This window comes from Egretta garzetta, unplaced genomic scaffold (assembly GCF_000687185.1).
Source record: "Egretta garzetta isolate BGI_Z169 unplaced genomic scaffold, ASM68718v1 scaffold79, whole genome shotgun sequence".
Lineage (NCBI taxonomy): Eukaryota > Metazoa > Chordata > Aves > Pelecaniformes > Ardeidae > Egretta > Egretta garzetta.
In genome coordinates, this window is record NW_009260791.1 from 5,886,280 (window position 1) to 5,904,030 (window position 17,751).

Consider the following 17,751-nt stretch of genomic DNA (forward strand, 5'->3'; position numbering starts at 1 on the left):
TCCCTGTGTACCAAGCCCTATTCTTATTTGAATACCCTATTCTAACTGTGAATTTACCCTGAAAGTAAGGATGTGTTTCTTGGTATCTTCAGCACTGGGCTGTATCTACTTGGCCATCCCAAGCCTATCACTGCATTCTGGATGGCTTCCCCAACAACAGCACTGTTGAGTGTTCTGTTGTAAAGGCAGAGGTCTTCAGTAAGAGGGAGAGAGCTTGGGCCTCTCTTCTGTGCGTGTCCAGCTTTGTGTCTAACAGAAAGGATAAGTAACCAGCTACTGAACTGACTGAATAGTTACCTCATTCTTAAGAGGTTTATCAACAGAAATAGAACTGCACTGGTTTTAGGTCTAGTTAAAAGTAATCCAAACACCTGTATAAAGGCTTTCACCAACTTCACCTTCTGTGCAAATATTTTATGTAATTTAACTTAATTGTACAGCTGAGCTACAGCAGCAGTGAAAGCCATGAAACTTTCTTACTCTTCTAACAAAGCTGTAGAAATGTTTCAACTTTCAGATAAAATTACAACAGCTCCAGGCCAGAGGTGGTTGCAGTCCTGTGTTATTTGTCACTCTGAGGTAGTGCTGAACACATCGTGTACCTGAACAGGTACTACCTGAGATTGTAAGGGGTGGGGGGGAGGGTGGGTGGAGGCAGTATGGTATTTTGAATTTCAGTGCTTGAATATTCCACCAGGACGTGTGACTCAGTAGAGATGAAAACTGTGAACCGGCACACGTTCCTGTGTGCAGGCATAAAGTTTCAAAGACCACACACTTTTAAAGGAAAAGCCATAGCCAACTCCCAGTTCAAAAATTATATTAAATATAAAATAACCAATTAATGCATTTACAGAAAAATTAAACCATTATGAAAGTAACCACTTTCATACAGTTTGCAAAAAACTGAAGGAAGGATTAAGTTAAGGCACAGTGAGTAATACAGTATTCTATACAAAGAAGTTTTAAACCCAAGGCAGTGAGAGCATTTCTGATGCAACAGACAGTAGGGAGGGGTGGGGGGGGAAAAATACAACTGACATAATTTCTTGGCAGAAAAGCAAAGCATCCTTCAGAGTAAAGGTTTTACTCTTGAGCTGTGTGAGGCTTCCTGCCTTTGACAGTATAAGAACTCCCAACAAGCTGGTTTTCTGTGTATTCCCCAGGTGTTGAACCAAGCTGTCCCTTGCAGATGTTCAGGGCTAAGGAATGATTTCACACAGCTGTCAGCACCTGCTGTCTTACTCTGTTCTTTGCCTTTTTGAATGGTATCAAACCAGATGGAATAGAGCTGATGCCTGAATCTTCATCAGAAGATTTTCTATAGGTCTGGAATGCTAAGGGCGGATGAGAGGAGAAGGAATTTGTGCTCAACAGGACGCTAGTCCAGGACAGAGGGTTGTCTGAAATACGTAACTGAGCTCTGGGAACCAATAGCAAGGTACCTGGCCTCTGATCTTACATCTGGCTCCTTAGTTGGTTGGTAATGGGACCAAGGCCAGGGACATACTATGATACCCAACACAAAATTTCACTGAAGACTATTTATTTAAAGTTTGGGGGTTTTGGGGTTGGTTGGGTTTTTTTTTCTTTTTTTTTTTAGAAATCTCAAGGACGGAAGTAATGTTTCACACGGTAGCTACTGCAGCTTCTCTGCTCCTTTATCTACACCAACTCTCTGTAGAAGGTGACTGGGGCACTGACACCTGATTGTCACAAAGTAAACCAGTCACCTTTTACATGCTGCAAGTAGAAGGACAGCCATTACATTTCCTTAATTGGTACTTGGGGCTACTTAAAAGCTCTGGAGCTACCTGCATTTCACTTAGACAAAAATAAAAACTACTGTTGTTGCAGTATTGCAACAAAGCGTTTTGTTTATTTAAGAAAAAGGAAGAATCATAAGTTTGGTCTTGTGATTTCTAGTTATTTATGTATTCTGTGCTAGAGAGGGGAGAAACAACTGCAATGGTACATCCCTTACTGATAATTTACCATTAAACAAATAGTCTGTTTAGGTTAATCAAGTATACTGACTCTCAGGTATCTACATCTAAAAAAGCTTTTGCAGTTCTAGATTGGTACCATACAGTGTCCAGTGCCTTCGGTATAATTAATTGAGCAAGACTTTAGTTTATTTCCCAGGACCATTCAGAGCATGTAAACTATTAAAGCAGGTGGCTCTCTTAAGTCTTGGACTAGGACTGAGAACATCTTACACCGATGCTGGTTCTGTATGGAGCAGCAGAGCACTATTAACAAGTACCAGCACTCTCGGAGGTTAGTAAGTTCATAGGTGTGTTTAAAAGCCTCCTTAAAAAATTTTTTTCAGTAAAAAAAAGTCAGTGGTCCCTTAAATCTAGTTAACATTAAATCTAACTATCTCTTACGTTAAATAACAACAGAAAAAAAAATACATGCACACAATAGCGACAATAAATAGGGAAAAATCAGACGCTATTATAATGACTTGTGAGTTACAGGATATTGATTCCTATTAATCTATTCATAGAGAGCCGAGTTGCAAACAATGTGCAAATCAGAAATAGGTGTTTAGAAGTAGGAAACAGCACTGTATCTGCAATCCACAGGTGTTTGTTAGAGACACAGCAACTCAAAGAAAAGACATTTTTACTTGCTTTACACAGAAATTAGCTCACACATTCAATTTTAGACCAAATGTTTGTAGTGCAATTTTCATTTTAACTGAAGTGCCAATTTGGCAGAATGCCTCAGCCTTTTTTAGGCAGACCAACTGAACAGCCATTGCCTCGCTCTCTCCTGATCAATAAGAATGCTGGAAGTTGAATTTCACTGAACATGTATAATCCTATTTTTCCTGCATCTTACAGCCAGATTGTGACACTTCCCATTTCCTATGTTATACAGAGCTTTACACTTAAGGAGGGACAGGAACCACATCTTGTTTATTTTCCCCAATGGACTGGCAGTCTCCCTCATTTTCAAAGTTTACATTCACAAATGAAGTGCATGCTGTTGCTTCAGGCTGGTCTGTCTGGACAGGAGCTTCAGCTTGTGGCTTGTTCTGCTGTTCCTGATGCTGTCTTTCTGCTTCTTCTGACATCTTGTTTTCCTGTTCCTCCTCTTCCTCCTGAAAATAACCAGATTCACAAGCTACTATTATTTACCGCTTACTTACATCCCCTTTTAAGTCTTTCTGTAAGAGCACACCAGTTCCTATTACAAGGCAAGGACATTTGTTCCACTAGAAAATGGTCACTAGTTGATCATAAGATGAGGTATATTCCAGATTTCTAATTGGGGGGTCTGGGGGGAATCACCAAAAGTAGAAGGATTAAACTGTATTAAAGAAACACAGAAAAAATGTCTCATGTCTGGATAAGCAGGTTTTAGTCAATAGCAATAGTGATAGGTCTACCTTCTCTAAAGCTTTTTCAGCTCTTAATAATAGAGCTATCAAAAATCAAAAAAAAATAGTAAAGCTCTCATTATGTTTCCCATCTCTTCCAAATGAACATTATTAAGGGATTTTTTTGCATAAAGCACTGGCTACCTATCAGTCATTTCCAGTCATGGTCTAGAACAAATGGTAACGTGATGTTCAATTTACCCTTGACACTTGGTTGAACAAGTTTTAGAGTTGGAAACTACATTCCTAGCAGCTGCCTCTTTACAGTGTCCAGTAACTGCTGCGTCCAACTTCCTCACATTGCTGACTTGAAAATGCATTGTACAAAAGAAACAGAGCACTGGTCAGGACCCGGCCCGTTCTAAGGCTGATGAGCTGGTGAGAAAAGGCTGCTAGATAACCAAGCATTAATCACACATCAAATGAAAACTGAAGGCAAGCTGAAACAGAGGTTCTAAAACTTCATTTTAATGCTGGAATACAAATTTCATTTTTTAAACCACCAGGGAAGGCAAGGTGGGAGAAAAGGAGCGCAAGAACCCTATCTCACACACATACCTCTCTCTTCATTCTGTAATACTCATCAATGGCGTATTGGTATTTTGGTGTGCTTATCCCCAGAACAGATGCAATCTTTTCCCCAAGGAAATCACACACTAAAAAATAAAGAGTTTACATATGATTAGTATCTAGAAGAAAATTCTTAAGCACAGTTTTATTTTTAAAAGGTATCATCATCTTTCCGGAATGGTTTTCCATAGTCCTACTTCACTGAAAAGAGAAACCCAAAATCTTCTGGGCTAATCTACTTATATGTAGTTATTAGCTAATATAATTATTCTTTGAGATAAAGAATGAACAAAAGGAGAACAACATGGAAATCAATGAAAATCTAGATGGTGGTAGTGTTTGTTTGAATTCTACTCATTTCAGCTTTGCATCTAGGTTTGTTTTGCTAGGGGATGAGTTAAACAATAAGCCTTTAACTGAACTTTAACTGAAAATTAAGGTTAGACAAAACTACATGGCTACCAACTGTACTGGCGCCTCAGTCTAATGGTACCAGCAAACCAGAGAGTTATTTATGGATAGATGCACACATCAAGTCAGTAGCGGTTTTAACAATGATGTTCTGTGTTGCATACTAACAACGATGAATAAATTACGTAGGTTTCAGCTGTCTCAATTTTTCAATCTGGAGGCTATGTGCAGCGCTACTTTGCTAGAACAGGTAGTGACCAGTCTGACGTATGGAGCAGGTGGGCTTGTGTCCATCAGTCTCTCTACCATGATGATGGCTTCAGCACTGGTTCTTGAGTGAAGGCAAGCAAGAAGTCAAATACATTGCACTTCAAATGGCAAATCTGCCCCCAGGATGGAAATGAGTTAGTCATCTTCAGGGAAAACAAGTCAGAAGTTAGCAATTGCCTGCTTCAATGAATATTCACAATAACTAATTTTTTAGATATCCTAGCATTCAGAGCTCTGTGCAAAAGACCAGTTCAAATTACAAATGTAAGGGGCAAAACCAAAGTGGGAAGAAGGAAGTACTAATCTTCAAATTTATAAAAGACTTCTGAAAAAAGGGGAGCAGTATCTACCTTTGTGCGTGAAGAACAGGTATGACAAGGAATAGAATTACACTGTACATTAGAGAAAAAGTGTTTCTAAAAATAAGGACAGGTTAATAAATAGAACAGACTGGCAATAGATTTTTAGAAATATTCAAAATTAGGTGTACAATGACAGAAAATCCACAATATTTGTCAAAAAACCCAATAAAGATACTTTGCACCTCAGGAAGAACAAAGACAAGGACAAGCATTTTTAAAACTGCAAAATTTTATGAGGTCCACGGGTCAAATAAACTTTATGCAGTGAGTTTAAGACTCTTGACAATAGTCCTACTTTTGTTTGGTTTGTAACCTCAGAATTCTGTGGTAAAGCACAAGGCCAGATGTGTTCTTGGGATAAGTCTAGTTGTCGTCTTCATAAAAACTGTCAGTTTAGTTACTCCAAACAGCATTCTTTTCAGACAACATCACACAAAGCAGTTCCCTACAAAACCTAATAGAAAGCTGATAAACTCCCTTGCCAACACCACCCTGTCTCCATATGGAGAAAGAGGGGAAAAAATGTTCAGCAAAGGGGTATTTTCTGTTTGTTCTTCCATTCCAGAGTTGTTGATTGAAAGTAAAAAAAAAAAAAAAGTGCCTAAGGCAAGAGAGTCTCCACAGATTAAAACACAGGTTCATTCATACTTTTGAAAAAATGGCCAGTAGCTCACAAAGATTATTTATAGTCTGTCAAAGCGACTTTGAATATTCCATTACTGGTTTACCCAAGCATTAAAGAAAGCAGTACCTGATAAGGTTGATGTGGCAACTCGCAGCATGTGAAACCACAAGTAGGGTCCCCAGGTGAGCGTTGTCTGTAAGAACAAGAGTAGTATGAATACATATGTATGTTCATGGCACTTAGTAATACATGCAAAAGCTCAAAAAGATTGAGAAGAAAGACCTGCAATGTTTCCTGTTCACCAGCTAGCACAGTATTTTTGCTTTAAAATACGTCCAGACCAAGCATACATGAAGCAAGGTATCACCATAGGTATAAATATAACCATGGTTTACATCCGGGAACATTTGTTTCACTCGGTTTTTGTTTCCCACTCTCAGACTTGGGAAATGACAAGCATCCAACTCAGTTCCAAAGTAACTCCTATAACTAGAAAGACCTCCCTATAATGTTCTGGATTCCATCAGGCCAAGAAGAGAAGTGCGTTAACCAAGTAGTCCCTGATTACAATAACGAGCGAACTGCAAAAGGCTGTTTAAAACCAAACCAAACCCAACCTTCAAAGTAGTCTCCGAGCAAGAGGCTGCTTCCAAGTATTTACAACCAGATACAAATTACCATTTGGAATTGCACCTGAAGAACAAAACCAGGAACCGTGAGGGAGGGAGTTACTGCAGCCCTCTAAGGAAGCAATGGACAGGGCTGACAAGGAAAGGGCCTGGGCTGATGTGAACAACAAGCAACACAAAATGAACAAAACAGGGCTCAAGTGGGGTCACCTCAAGCATTTGCACTAAGTGAGAAAGCCCCTCCGAAGCGCCTGCACACTAAGGCACACAGTATGGGAAGTAAACACAAGGAATCAGGGATCCTCGTGCAGCTGCAGGGGTAGGATCTTGTTGGGAACCCAGGATGCAGTGGACGGCTCGCATGACTGGAGTGCTGCAGGGGAGGGATACAGACTCTTTAGGAAGGACAGGCCGGGAGGATGAGGAGGGGGAGCTGCCCTCTGCACAACTATGGTGTATTCACCACCACAGAGGGAGTACTGCAGCCTCTAGACAAATTGAGATACTCACACATAGGAACTTAAAGAAAATTTAGAAATTAATGGGCTATCCATTAAGGAAAGAGGCTGTACCTCTTAAAAAAAAATTAAAATAAAACAAACGACAAGCCAGGTAATGAAAAGGAGAAGGGGAAAAGCGGATTCCAATCTAACAGGTAAAAACTGCAGGCTTTCACTTTTGTGAAAAGGCAAACTCAAATTTCACAGCAAACTGAAACATGTTTACAGTTAACAGTCTGTTGTATTCAGGCAAACTCTTTGTTATGTATTTCCCCCAGTAAAGATCCCCGTAGAGGTACTTTCCTTGGGTAAAGTTGTAACTAAAAGTGTCAGCTTTTATTAAATGAAACCCATTAGCTCCACTCAGTTACATAGTATTTATAACTTGTTGCTAAAAACTGTTTGATAGTAACCATTTTTCTGTGATCTTATTTAATAGATATCTGTACAGGACAACCAATATTACTGTAAATAATACAGCTACATAGACTAGTTGGTATAGGTTCAGTATGCATGTACACAAGCTTCTAGACTTCGGTGCTTTCGAAGCACAGCCTCCACAAATCAGTGCAGCAAGAAATCATCTGTCAAGCCAGAAACTCAAGTTGGGCAGGCTGAAAAAAGCCAGATGCTATGTATTTTTGGCAGTGGGTATGGAAAATGTCCTGCCAAGGTAAAAGCGTAAGCAAAACCAGCTGCTATCCTGCCTGCACAAAAGCACCTCCAGCTTGTTGATTACGTGCTCAGTTGGCAGACAGGCTAACGACAATCATTTCGGAGTTTGTTCAGTTGAAGAAGTCAAGGAAAGTGCTGGAATAGCTTGTTGCCACAGGTGCAAATAATGGCGTTGACGAGGCGCTGTACAATCCTTCATAATGAGGTGCCAAGGTTGAAAAGCATTCACACCGTGTGCAGGACAAACAAGGGCCTGCTGCGCGGCTGTAAGCAAGAAGCAACAAGAGACCCCTTAGCATTTAAGAGTGAAAAGACAAGCTGAACGTCAACGTGACAGCAGTAACTCAGACACAGAGTATTCTAACATCTTTGTGGTAACACAAATGTAGGGAACGTCTGAGGCTCGGCACATACAGAAGTTCTGCCTATTTCTACTGTTCCCCTACCACAATTAAAAACCAGTTTGGTATGTTAGGAACATTTCTAAGTCCAGCTTCATGGAAACCTCTGCTTTCTGACTAAGCCCAGCCAGACACTTCTTCACCCCCACCAAGCAAGACTTATGCCAGTCCCCTCGATTTAAAAAAGGAGCACTCTTTCAAGTGTCTCAAAAGGCAATAGGAAACCATGAGAGAAGCTACTTCACACAAATTCAACAGGAGAAAGGAGATGGCTTGGGGAGTAAACCACCAAGAACAACCAGGAACAAGGGAACGCATCCAAGGAATAATCCTGCTTTCCTCCCCCACTGTTACTTCCCCAGGGTAAGTTTGGGTGGTTTCCCAATGCACCTCAGAGATCGAAGCAGTGTCACGGTTTAACCCCAGCTGGCAACTCAGCACCACGCAGCCACTCGCTCACTCCCCCCACAGTGGGACGGGGGACAGAATCAGAAGAGTAAAAGTGAGAAAACTCATGGGTTGAGGTAAATGAGTTTAATAGCGAAAGAAAAAGCTGCGTGCGCAAGCAAAGCAAAACAAGGAATTCATTCCCTGCTTCCCATGGGCAGGTGGGTGTTCAGCCGTCTCCAGGAAAGCAGGGCTCCATCACGTGTAACAGTTACTCGGCAAGACAAATGACATCACTCCGAACGTCCCCTCCTTCCTTCTTCCCCCCAGCTTTATATACTGAGCATAACATCATATGGTCTGGAACAGCCCGTTGGCCAGCCGGGGTCAGCTGTCCTGGCTGTGCCCCCTCCCAGCTTCTTGTGCACCTGGCAGAGCAGGGGAAGCTGAAAAGTCCTTGCCTAGTGTAAGCACTGCTCAGCAACAACTAAAACATCAGGGTGTTATCGACATTCTTCTCATACTAAATCCAAAACACCGCACCATGCAAGACACTATTAAGAAAATCAACTCTATCCCAGCCAAAACCAGGACAATATCCACCCCTTATTCCATACTATTTACATCATGCTCAGGTCTCACACTATCCAATACATCCTCATTAACCACCACCCCCCTTCCCATCCTTTGATATATTACACAGATAGCATTCCCTTAGTCCATGGACCGCCCTTGTAAAATGTCCATAAAATGTACATTGAATGGGGAACTGTACTGGAATGAGAAGCTGTACTGGAGAAAACCAGAACTGTTCAGGTGATATGAACAGGGCTGTTAGGCAACGGCTCGGTACCAACTAAGCTTACTCGGTGAAGCAGCTTTATTGCATTGAGCAATACTGGAAAATGGTACCCAAGTCAGGTCCTACTAATGTTCAGTAAGAACCACATACCCAGGTACTGTATGTCCACCTCCTTTGGCCAGAGAAGCCGTAATGTTCAGTCTTTATTCAAGGCAAGGACACAGTAATACTGTATTTCTTGACTGGAAACAAGGGGCAGCAGTATGAAACACAGGACACTGGTTTATTATAAGGGGACACTATTTCTCCTGCCATCAGCCTCTTTGGTATATATTTCTACAACACTTCATTATACTATTCAGCTATCCTGACTTTATTTTGTTATTTAAAATGGAAAACACAATGGTTATGACAACTGGTTTTTAATTACAAAAATTTTTAATGTACAATTTTAATCCAAGTGCTGCATTTTAAGTAGGAATGAACATAATGGATTCAATCATTGATAAATCCGAGAGGGCTCTGGTTCAACAACAGAATATGATTTTGTTTCGTAGTATGGGGCTGCCAAAGGGAGCACACACATGCTCCTTTGAACTTCTGAGTGCACCATGTTCCTAAACAATCCACATCTATGTTTATTTTTGCCAGATTTCAGTCCCTAATAACACTTGAACTTTCCAAAGAACGTAGGGTTTCTTTTTGCCAGAGAAAATGGCAAAATGAGGAAAAGAATAATTTCCTGATTTAAGACAAAACAAATCCTGTATTTAAGAGTTAATATACACCACCAAATATATACTTTTCCATTGTTCACTGTGCCAAGATGCATTTTAAATTAGTTTAATTATTGAGTGGTCTCTGCTAATAATAGGTCCTCCAGTGCATGCACCATGTAAGACTGTGGCATCTAAGACAAGCCAGTGAAAACAAGATCAGAAACACACACACCATCCTCCATCAAAAAGATTCTACCATATTACAAGTAGCTATTACTTGGTCAGTGACTATTTTTCTCCCTCATCCCCAAATTCTTCAAAGAAAATTAGAGTTCGACGGTCCTCAAGAGAGGACTTTTTGCTATTTGAAGTTAAGCTCCTTTTAACTAGAGGAGATCAAGATAATCTTCCTGCAAAAATCTGTTTCAATCTTTCTAAGCACTGAAGGTTAATAAAATTAAATCTCTTTTGGAGCTCTGTTGCAGAGATGTTCTCAGGATGAATTCTAAGGTTATCATCACCAACAGTTACATTGCTTACAGTTGCTCTTCAAAGACACTCCACCTTCTGCCTACTCATGCAATAGGTGAAGGCAACAAAGAGTTTATAGCCAGTGGCCCTCCAGATAAACTGAAAGATTGTCTTCTAGAGCAAGTTAGAGAAATTTAATTACTACAAAATAAAGTTTTGGTGGACAGAAGCAAAGGAGATTTACATATAAAAGATAAGCATCTAAATTTTAGGACAGAATAGAAGACTCAGTTAAAATTAAAGCATTTATGTTATTTAAATTTTAAACTGAGAACTCTTAGATAATACTGAACGCTATTATCTGAAAAATCCAGGGAAAAATTATTAAGCGTACCCTGTGTTCTGGATTCAACTCATTTAAAAAAAAAAACAAAACCAAACCAAAACCCCACAGAATGGACACTCCGGTCCAAGAATGTTAATGAACTGAGTGCTGACCTATACAAGTATCAGAATTGCTGTTTCAAAGCAAAATTTAACACTCTGCTCTTTTTGAGAATTTGTTTCATTATGAGTGGCAGCAGACCACCTCACTGAGCGCTTTGGTTATCATACTACCAGGATATATACATGTTACTTTGCTTAGTAAGAAAGACATTGTCATTGTCGGCTTAGGTCTAAATCACAATTAAACCGAGGTACTTACTGAAGACATTTCTTTACAACATGGCAAAATATTTGTTTCCCTTAAACTCATTCAGAAGCTGCCAGGATGCCAATACCAGCTGAGCTTTGAAATTTCATGATGCAAACTTTCTATTCAAAATACTAAATGTGCTTTTTCCAAAAATAAATTGGACCAGCAACAGCTATTACTTGCGACATACTTTTTTGTATCCCAACTGAGATAACAAGTTTTAGACGTGCTGGTCTCAGCAAACCGACTAGTTAATTGCTTTTATAGAAATCCTACAATAAAAACATTTTTAAGGCAGCTGTTGGCTAAAACATCAAAGCTCAGCTTGGACTAACATTTCTTCAATTGACTGGCTCAGCTGGGATACACGAAGCATGCAGCAGATAAGGTAAACTTCACTTAATGGCAACCCTTGGTCTAATCAAGTTTATTCTGTCAAGGTAAAAAGCAATACATAATAGGGCATACTGTGCTCCACAATAAACTATTCTGGTTTGGGGGGGTCTTTTTATTAAAAAGTGTAATAAAAATTAAGGATTGCATAAACTATAAAAGGAGAATAAAGCAATCTTAACTGTGCCATACAACAGACTTTCTGGTATTCAGAAAAAAATTCCGTATTAGGAAAGCAGAATGATCACACGGCATTCCCGGCTGCCGCACACGTTTAAGGGCTCTTTAGTTTACTGTCCATTTGTACAGCAGCATACACGTCTCTGGCCCCACAGCACGTACATCCAGGCTCCCAAGCCTTCCATCACTGCACCACAGTGGAACTCTTCCACTGAGAGGCAACGACACAAAAAATTTGTATTATGTCTATACAGATCTGGTCCCCTGCTAATTATAGTTGGGAAAAACAACCTCTCCATATGCATCCGTGGATATCTGACACAACCTGCATAGCGGGGAACAGATTTGACTCTGAACATACCTGAATATTACCATAATACTCAGTAAGTTTCACAGTTCTTGCACTTCTTTGAGTAGAGGAAAAAAACCCAACACCCAGCAAGGCAGCTTAACATCTACTCATTGTTTGCGAGTATAATACGCTTATTTTCAGTCTATAAACTTCAGGTGTATTTTACACTGATGACATCCTACCTGCTCTCAGGCTATTGTTACTTTTTGTTGGATACAAGAAAGCGATAGTGGTACCATCAATCAATCCAAGACGAAATGCAACAGCTTCACCTGTGAATCGCTAGGAACCCCAATTCCAGCTGAATTCCCACAGTCTCACTGAAGCTGAGTCCTCAAACCACTTTTTTTTTTTTTCTCTTCAAGATAAGTTCATTTTTCAGAGTGGGAAAAAACAAGAACTGATTGACAGTCCTTCCCAAAGGAAACCCCTTATGGTTCACCACTTCTTCGGAAGAGAATGAGCAGAAAGACAAACACTTCACTGCAGTTCCTTCAACAAAGCCAAGCTCTCCCAGGATGGCTATGCATATAAATAAATACAGGGCCTACTACTGTACAGTAACTAGAGAGCTTCAATCATATTTCTTAATCACAGATTGCCAAACGATGGTGCAGACATCATTTGAACAGCAAGGTTGAGTAGAAAACAGGGCACTGATTTCCGTGTGTGCAAGAACTCCTGTTTGGAGTGTGGGAACAAGCAGCTCTACGCCGGCATCTGCCTCCAGTGTGCAAGCGGGCAGGACCAGCTGGGGCACAAAGCAACGGCTCCTGGCTGCCTGACCGCACTCCAGCACGTCAGGAAGGACCCAGCCAATTTCAGAGTCCCCACCTCTAGCTCAGTACCGGCAACCAAGCCCAGAGAGGGCCAGGAAGGGAGCCCCGCCGGCAGGCAGGGAACAGGACTGCAGACCCAGTTGACTGGAGTAAGAATTGTTGTAGGGTAGAGAAAAGAGGTGGTTCGGACACACCAGTTCGTGGGGGTGTCATAAAAGAAACATGAGACTGGGGATGTGGAGAGACGATGAGATGGGATGTGGATCTGGGACTGACTGCCAGAGGGCGGGAAGCTGCGGCCGCCAGTGCTGGCACGCACGGCTGCGAGCTTTGCAAATACACTATCACTACAAAATAGATTGTTGGACATGCCAAAATAATAAAACAGATTATATATTTCATTTTACCTTCAAGTATAGATCCAGAATCATTGACAAAGAGGAAAACGTATTTTAGCAGCTACAATACGCACCACTGGAGACAGCTTTAACTGCCAAAATTCCACTTGAATTTGGACCCATAAATGGAGACTCCATTCACAGGTTAAGCAACATCTGAACGGCCTAGAAGACAGATGAACACTACCTACATGGACTAGGCAGGTCCTTTAAAACCTGTTTTTGCTATATCATGAATTACACCAGTTTTCCTTTACTTCTGCAAGTCATCTGTTTCTTTCACTTCTATACTCTTTTAATTATATCAAATTTCTGGTATGGTTACACTCTCCATTGTCACCACACATAAGGAAACAAATGCCTTCCCCATTTTCTTTAAACAACAGTACGAATCAAGGAGACACCAAGAAAAAAAACCCCAAAATCTAGAGGGGGAAATGCTGGAGAGGACAGAGTAGAACCATGAAGAAATCAAACCCATTTCTAATTAATAAGGCTACTTTAGTGGAGGAGGACTCCAGGACAAAACTTCTCAATACTTCTCACAGATTTCTGAGTCCCTAGAGCCAGTCAAATCAAGGGAATCTTTAATACTAAATACTAAATCAGATTTGTGACACAAAAATTGAAGTATAAAATGTGGGTAGTTACCCAGTAAACCAGAAGCAGCAATTTATCAAGTAAAATACCTACAGGATCTACAGGCGGCAACAGGTCTTTTTTCTCTTGCTCATCTTCCTCTTCATCTGTGCTATATTCTTCCATTGTTTCTCCACTTGCAAAATGAATAACCCTCCTTGGAATTTTCTTCTTCTTTCCTATGACACCCAGCTCCACATTCTCAAAGCCTCTATCTCCATTTGCAAGTTGCTATAAAGAAGAAAAAAAACCCAAAATCATTATCTCAAGTATGTGCTTCTGGAACTGGAAAAGTTCCCCCTTAAAAAATGTCATGAGATATTTAAAATACTTTAGATTGATTAGCCCATACAATTGATATTTGCTAGAGCTTGGCTGTAGGTAAAAGATAAGACTGAAACATTGTCTGCAGATACGCAAAAACTGATCACTAAAAATAACAGAGAGCCTTCACTTCATGTATTAAAAACATATATCCCGAAAGAGCACTGTGTTATGCAGGAGTTTCTTAGCAGGACACTTTTCTTTAAATAATTTGATGAGCACACAAGTGTTAATATTTAGAAGTATCACTGGTTTCGGAATTAATATCTAGTGAAATTAATCAAGTAGTTCATTAGGCTGTAGCTACCTTTTTGCAGGCACCTCTAGCACAAAAAGAGAACTGAATGAAGGATAACCAAGCAGCCAGGCTCAAGCTTTAAAAAGATGCATCAAGGGATCTGCCCCTGTGGACTTTCATCAGCCATCATGATTAGTACAAGGGACCACGCTAAAAGAACACCACTTAGTTTTGTGGCTAAAGACATATAAAAAGAGAATTACAATGACTCGTTTTGTTCCTCCAGCTGCTGAATACTACAATGCAGTCTTTGGGTCACAAGCATTAAAAAAATATCCTTCTAGTTCAGAGGCCAATCAGTAATTCTTTAGGCTAGTAACCCCTGCGGCCAGGGAATTTTAGTAAGGTTTCGGATTGTATCTATCAAAACAGAGCCTTGGCAGAGCTTTTAGATATTACTGCATCAAACACATAAAACTGTTTTGAAAACACTTCTGTCGTGCAGAGGAGGACACAGAAGTTAGGAAATGCCAGCCACATGTTTTTAATGTACCACAAAGGTTTTTAAAAATGCATGAGCACTCGTGTAACTTAAAACCGTGTCATAAGGAATGAGGCACGTGTGCACGTACACAGAATTCAGGCTGCATAAAACGGGCACGTTCCAATTTTTGACTTCCTGTCTCTGCAGCCTTAATTGTCTCCACAGAGGTGAATCAAAATTATTTATAAAAATATGTATTTCATCACACAGTTGTAAGATCCCATAACCACCGCAAGCACAGCATCGCCGTTCCCGTCTCTTATGCTGGATTACATAAATTAGCTTTACAACACAAACAGGCTGGGTTAGCTGGGAAAGCCAGCGGGCATGGCAGAGAGGGGCAGGAGGGGCCTGGGGGGAGTGGAACAGCTTCTTTCATTCCAGCCAACAGATTTTTCTTGTGCCCATGGAGAAGAGGGAGGGAAGGTAAAGATCACGTGCTGAGCTCTACCGTGTGGAGAGGGAGCGCACGCATTCAGCGTCTCTCCTAGCCCTCGTACCACCGCTCCTCAAAACTGCAAGTCATTTCAGCTTCCCCTAGCGTTTCTTTAGCTACCGTGGCACGTTTCAGGTATTTTCCTGGACGAGCAGAGCAGAATGAAGTGGCAAGTTTTCAATGGGGTAATTCAGCTGAAACGGCATTACATTTTCGTGCAGAATTACATTTTCATGGAGAAAGGCAAAACTGACTCTCTGGGGCCCAGCGCGCTCTCTCTGCTGCATATCTGCCTCAGGAACAGAGCAGGAGCAGAAGGGCAAAACTACAAAAATAGGAATGCTGAAAACAGTGAAGCAACCTAAGCACAGGGAGCGCTCCTTGCCACCGCTATAGAAGCAGGTGCCACTTACTGCGACTCAGTTCTGTATTTTCTGGAGCAAAGAGCACCCCAGAATCAGCCTCTTATGAACATTTCATGCTCCTTTATTGGTATCGTACAATGATGCCATTTTTCATGGTTAGTCACAGTGCTGAAGAGCACTATTGCTTGCGACACAGCATCACAGATATTACCATGATTAGTAACAGCAAGCAACATCAGCCTCTCCTTAGAGTGCCTCTAAAGGCACAGCCTCTTCATCTGATTTTGGCTCATTTAATGCAGATGCTTCCAATACATTTTAACTTAGAAAAAAATTGTAGTTAATAATTAAAGTTTCAAAAGCAGGCTTTAATTCCCTGCACACCAATCCCACACTCCACTGACACTACCTACAGGAAGCAGCCCTGCGTGGCTGGTATGGGGGCAAAGTTTCAGACAAATGCAGTAGCTCAGGACAGTAAGGATTCATCAAGGAACCATGAATCTGGTTCCCTTAGTAATCTGGTTCAGAGTCCTGAAGTATTAAATAAAATAATACATACCAGCTGTTGCTTTGGTTATTGCCTAGCCAACAAACCGGGATGCAGGTTTTAGTCATCACCATAGCATTTGTCCTTTTAATTTTTACACGCACAACATCACTAAAAGCCAACTCTCCCAGCACCAAGCAGGAAGCCCAGCATCAATAAATTTTATTTATTTTTCCAAAACTGTGGCAATGCAGATCTATTCTAGAATTGTCAGCTACGCTCACTTCATAGCTCAAATGTTACAGTATCTCCTGTTTGAGGCTTTGCACTTTTGATCTTCCTCTACAGTTGTTACAAAGATAGTTCTTCACCGCTTTTGCCAGGTTGCCACCTCATTTTTTTTTTTTTCCACAGGCTCATCCCTCTCCGCCACATTACATGGCTCTCGGAAGACTCAGCATTTGTCTTAACCTCACACCACACAAGTATTTACTTTGGCTTCTATTCCGGCGACTATTAGACACGAAGGCCAGTCGCCCTTGTGCTTTCTGCCACGCCAGCTAGCACTCTGAAGGCACACTGGCAACGCTGTAAAGGAACTCCCTTTTTCTTTTAGATACTGTGTTGGAACTTTTGTTGGCTTTATGGCACCCAGACAAACCTCACCTGCCAGGCAGTCAGCATCTGAAACTGCTGCTCCCTGTTCACCCTCTTTACACCCACCCTCTTATCTCACCCTTTGGCCAGAGAGATACAGAGAGAGCAGGGCACATTATGACAGCATTGGTACAACACTCAGCATAATGGAATTTCAGTCCACATCCAAAATGCCAAAATAAATAAACCACAATTAAGGATGAGGCGTACCAGGACACCTGCAGGTAAGCTAGGAGAGCTCACACAACTAATACGAGGTGATGCAATAACATAAAGTTTCATCAAGGAGAGGAAGAAAAGCAAAAAGGAATAGGGAGAGCAGACTACTGACTTGGGCATCTTCTAATCTGTGGGACTCAGCTATCCTTACGAGCGCTTATGACCAAAAATGCCAAAGCCTGTGATTCCGCCCTTCCCCAGGAAGATGAATAGCTCAGTTTGCACAGATCTACCGACCTGGCAGTGCTAGTTACTAGAAGACCGGTAATAGCTGATGAGAAATATTTCTACCCGTGCTATCTTGGCCTGCCTTACTGATTTCATTTGTGCTACTTTTTTTCGGTAGGGTTTTCTGGGGGGAGCTGGGTTGGGTTTCTTTGGTATTGCTCGACTTTCCACCCTTGCGTCTCAGCTGAAACTAAGCAGCTTGAGTCTTTCTGAAACAGAAGACAAGACACTAACAGAGTCAGAGGACGCCTGTAAGAAAAGGCACCCTGGGAACACGAAGCCTTGGGAAGGCACCAGCTTCAGTGAAGTGCAGCGCGTGGAAGCGTCCAGCCAGAAGCCGAGGCCGCTGCGTGGGACACTGGCCGCAGGGGTGGGAGCGGGCCGGCCCCGGCCATCTCCAACGCCGTCGCCCACTCGGCAGCGCGGAGGGAAGCTGAAACCGGTCTCAACTCGGTATTTATCAGGCTCCTTTGTAGGAGGCATTGCCTGCCGGTGAACAGGAGACACCCGAGACACGCGTGCCCGCCGCGTTGACTGTAATTACAGGGAGCCAGAAAGACAGACAGACACACAGACCGACCGACCTCCTCTCCGCCGCG

At 41.6% G+C, this 17,751-nt stretch overlaps 1 protein-coding gene across 1 annotated transcript; it reads right to left on the reverse strand.

Moving 5' to 3' along the window:
- Positions 1-854: 854 nt before the first annotated feature.
- Positions 855-17,635, reverse strand: FAM177A1 (family with sequence similarity 177 member A1). Its single transcript, XM_009646623.2, has 5 exons — positions 17,387-17,635; positions 13,706-13,882; positions 5,756-5,822; positions 3,950-4,047; positions 855-3,112 (listed from the first exon to the last, which is right to left on the reverse strand). The coding sequence occupies exons 1-5, from the start codon at positions 17,633-17,635 to the stop codon at positions 2,900-2,902; spliced, it is 804 nt and encodes a 267-aa protein (XP_009644918.1). The 3' UTR covers positions 855-2,899.
- Between the last annotated feature and the right edge of the window lie 116 nt (positions 17,636-17,751).

Coding starts and splice junctions, on each gene's coding strand:
- FAM177A1 (XM_009646623.2), bottom strand. CDS start 17,635: ATGCCTCCTACAAAGGAGCCTGATAAATACCGAGTTGAGACCGGTTTC. Junction 5,823..13,705: donor TGTTGCCGCCTGTAGATCCT/GTAGGTATTTTA, acceptor TTGTTCTTACAG/ACAACGCTCACCTGGGGACC. Junction 4,048..5,755: donor TGCCACATCAACCTTATCAG/GTACTGCTTTCT, acceptor TTTATTTTTTAG/TGTGTGATTTCCTTGGGGAA.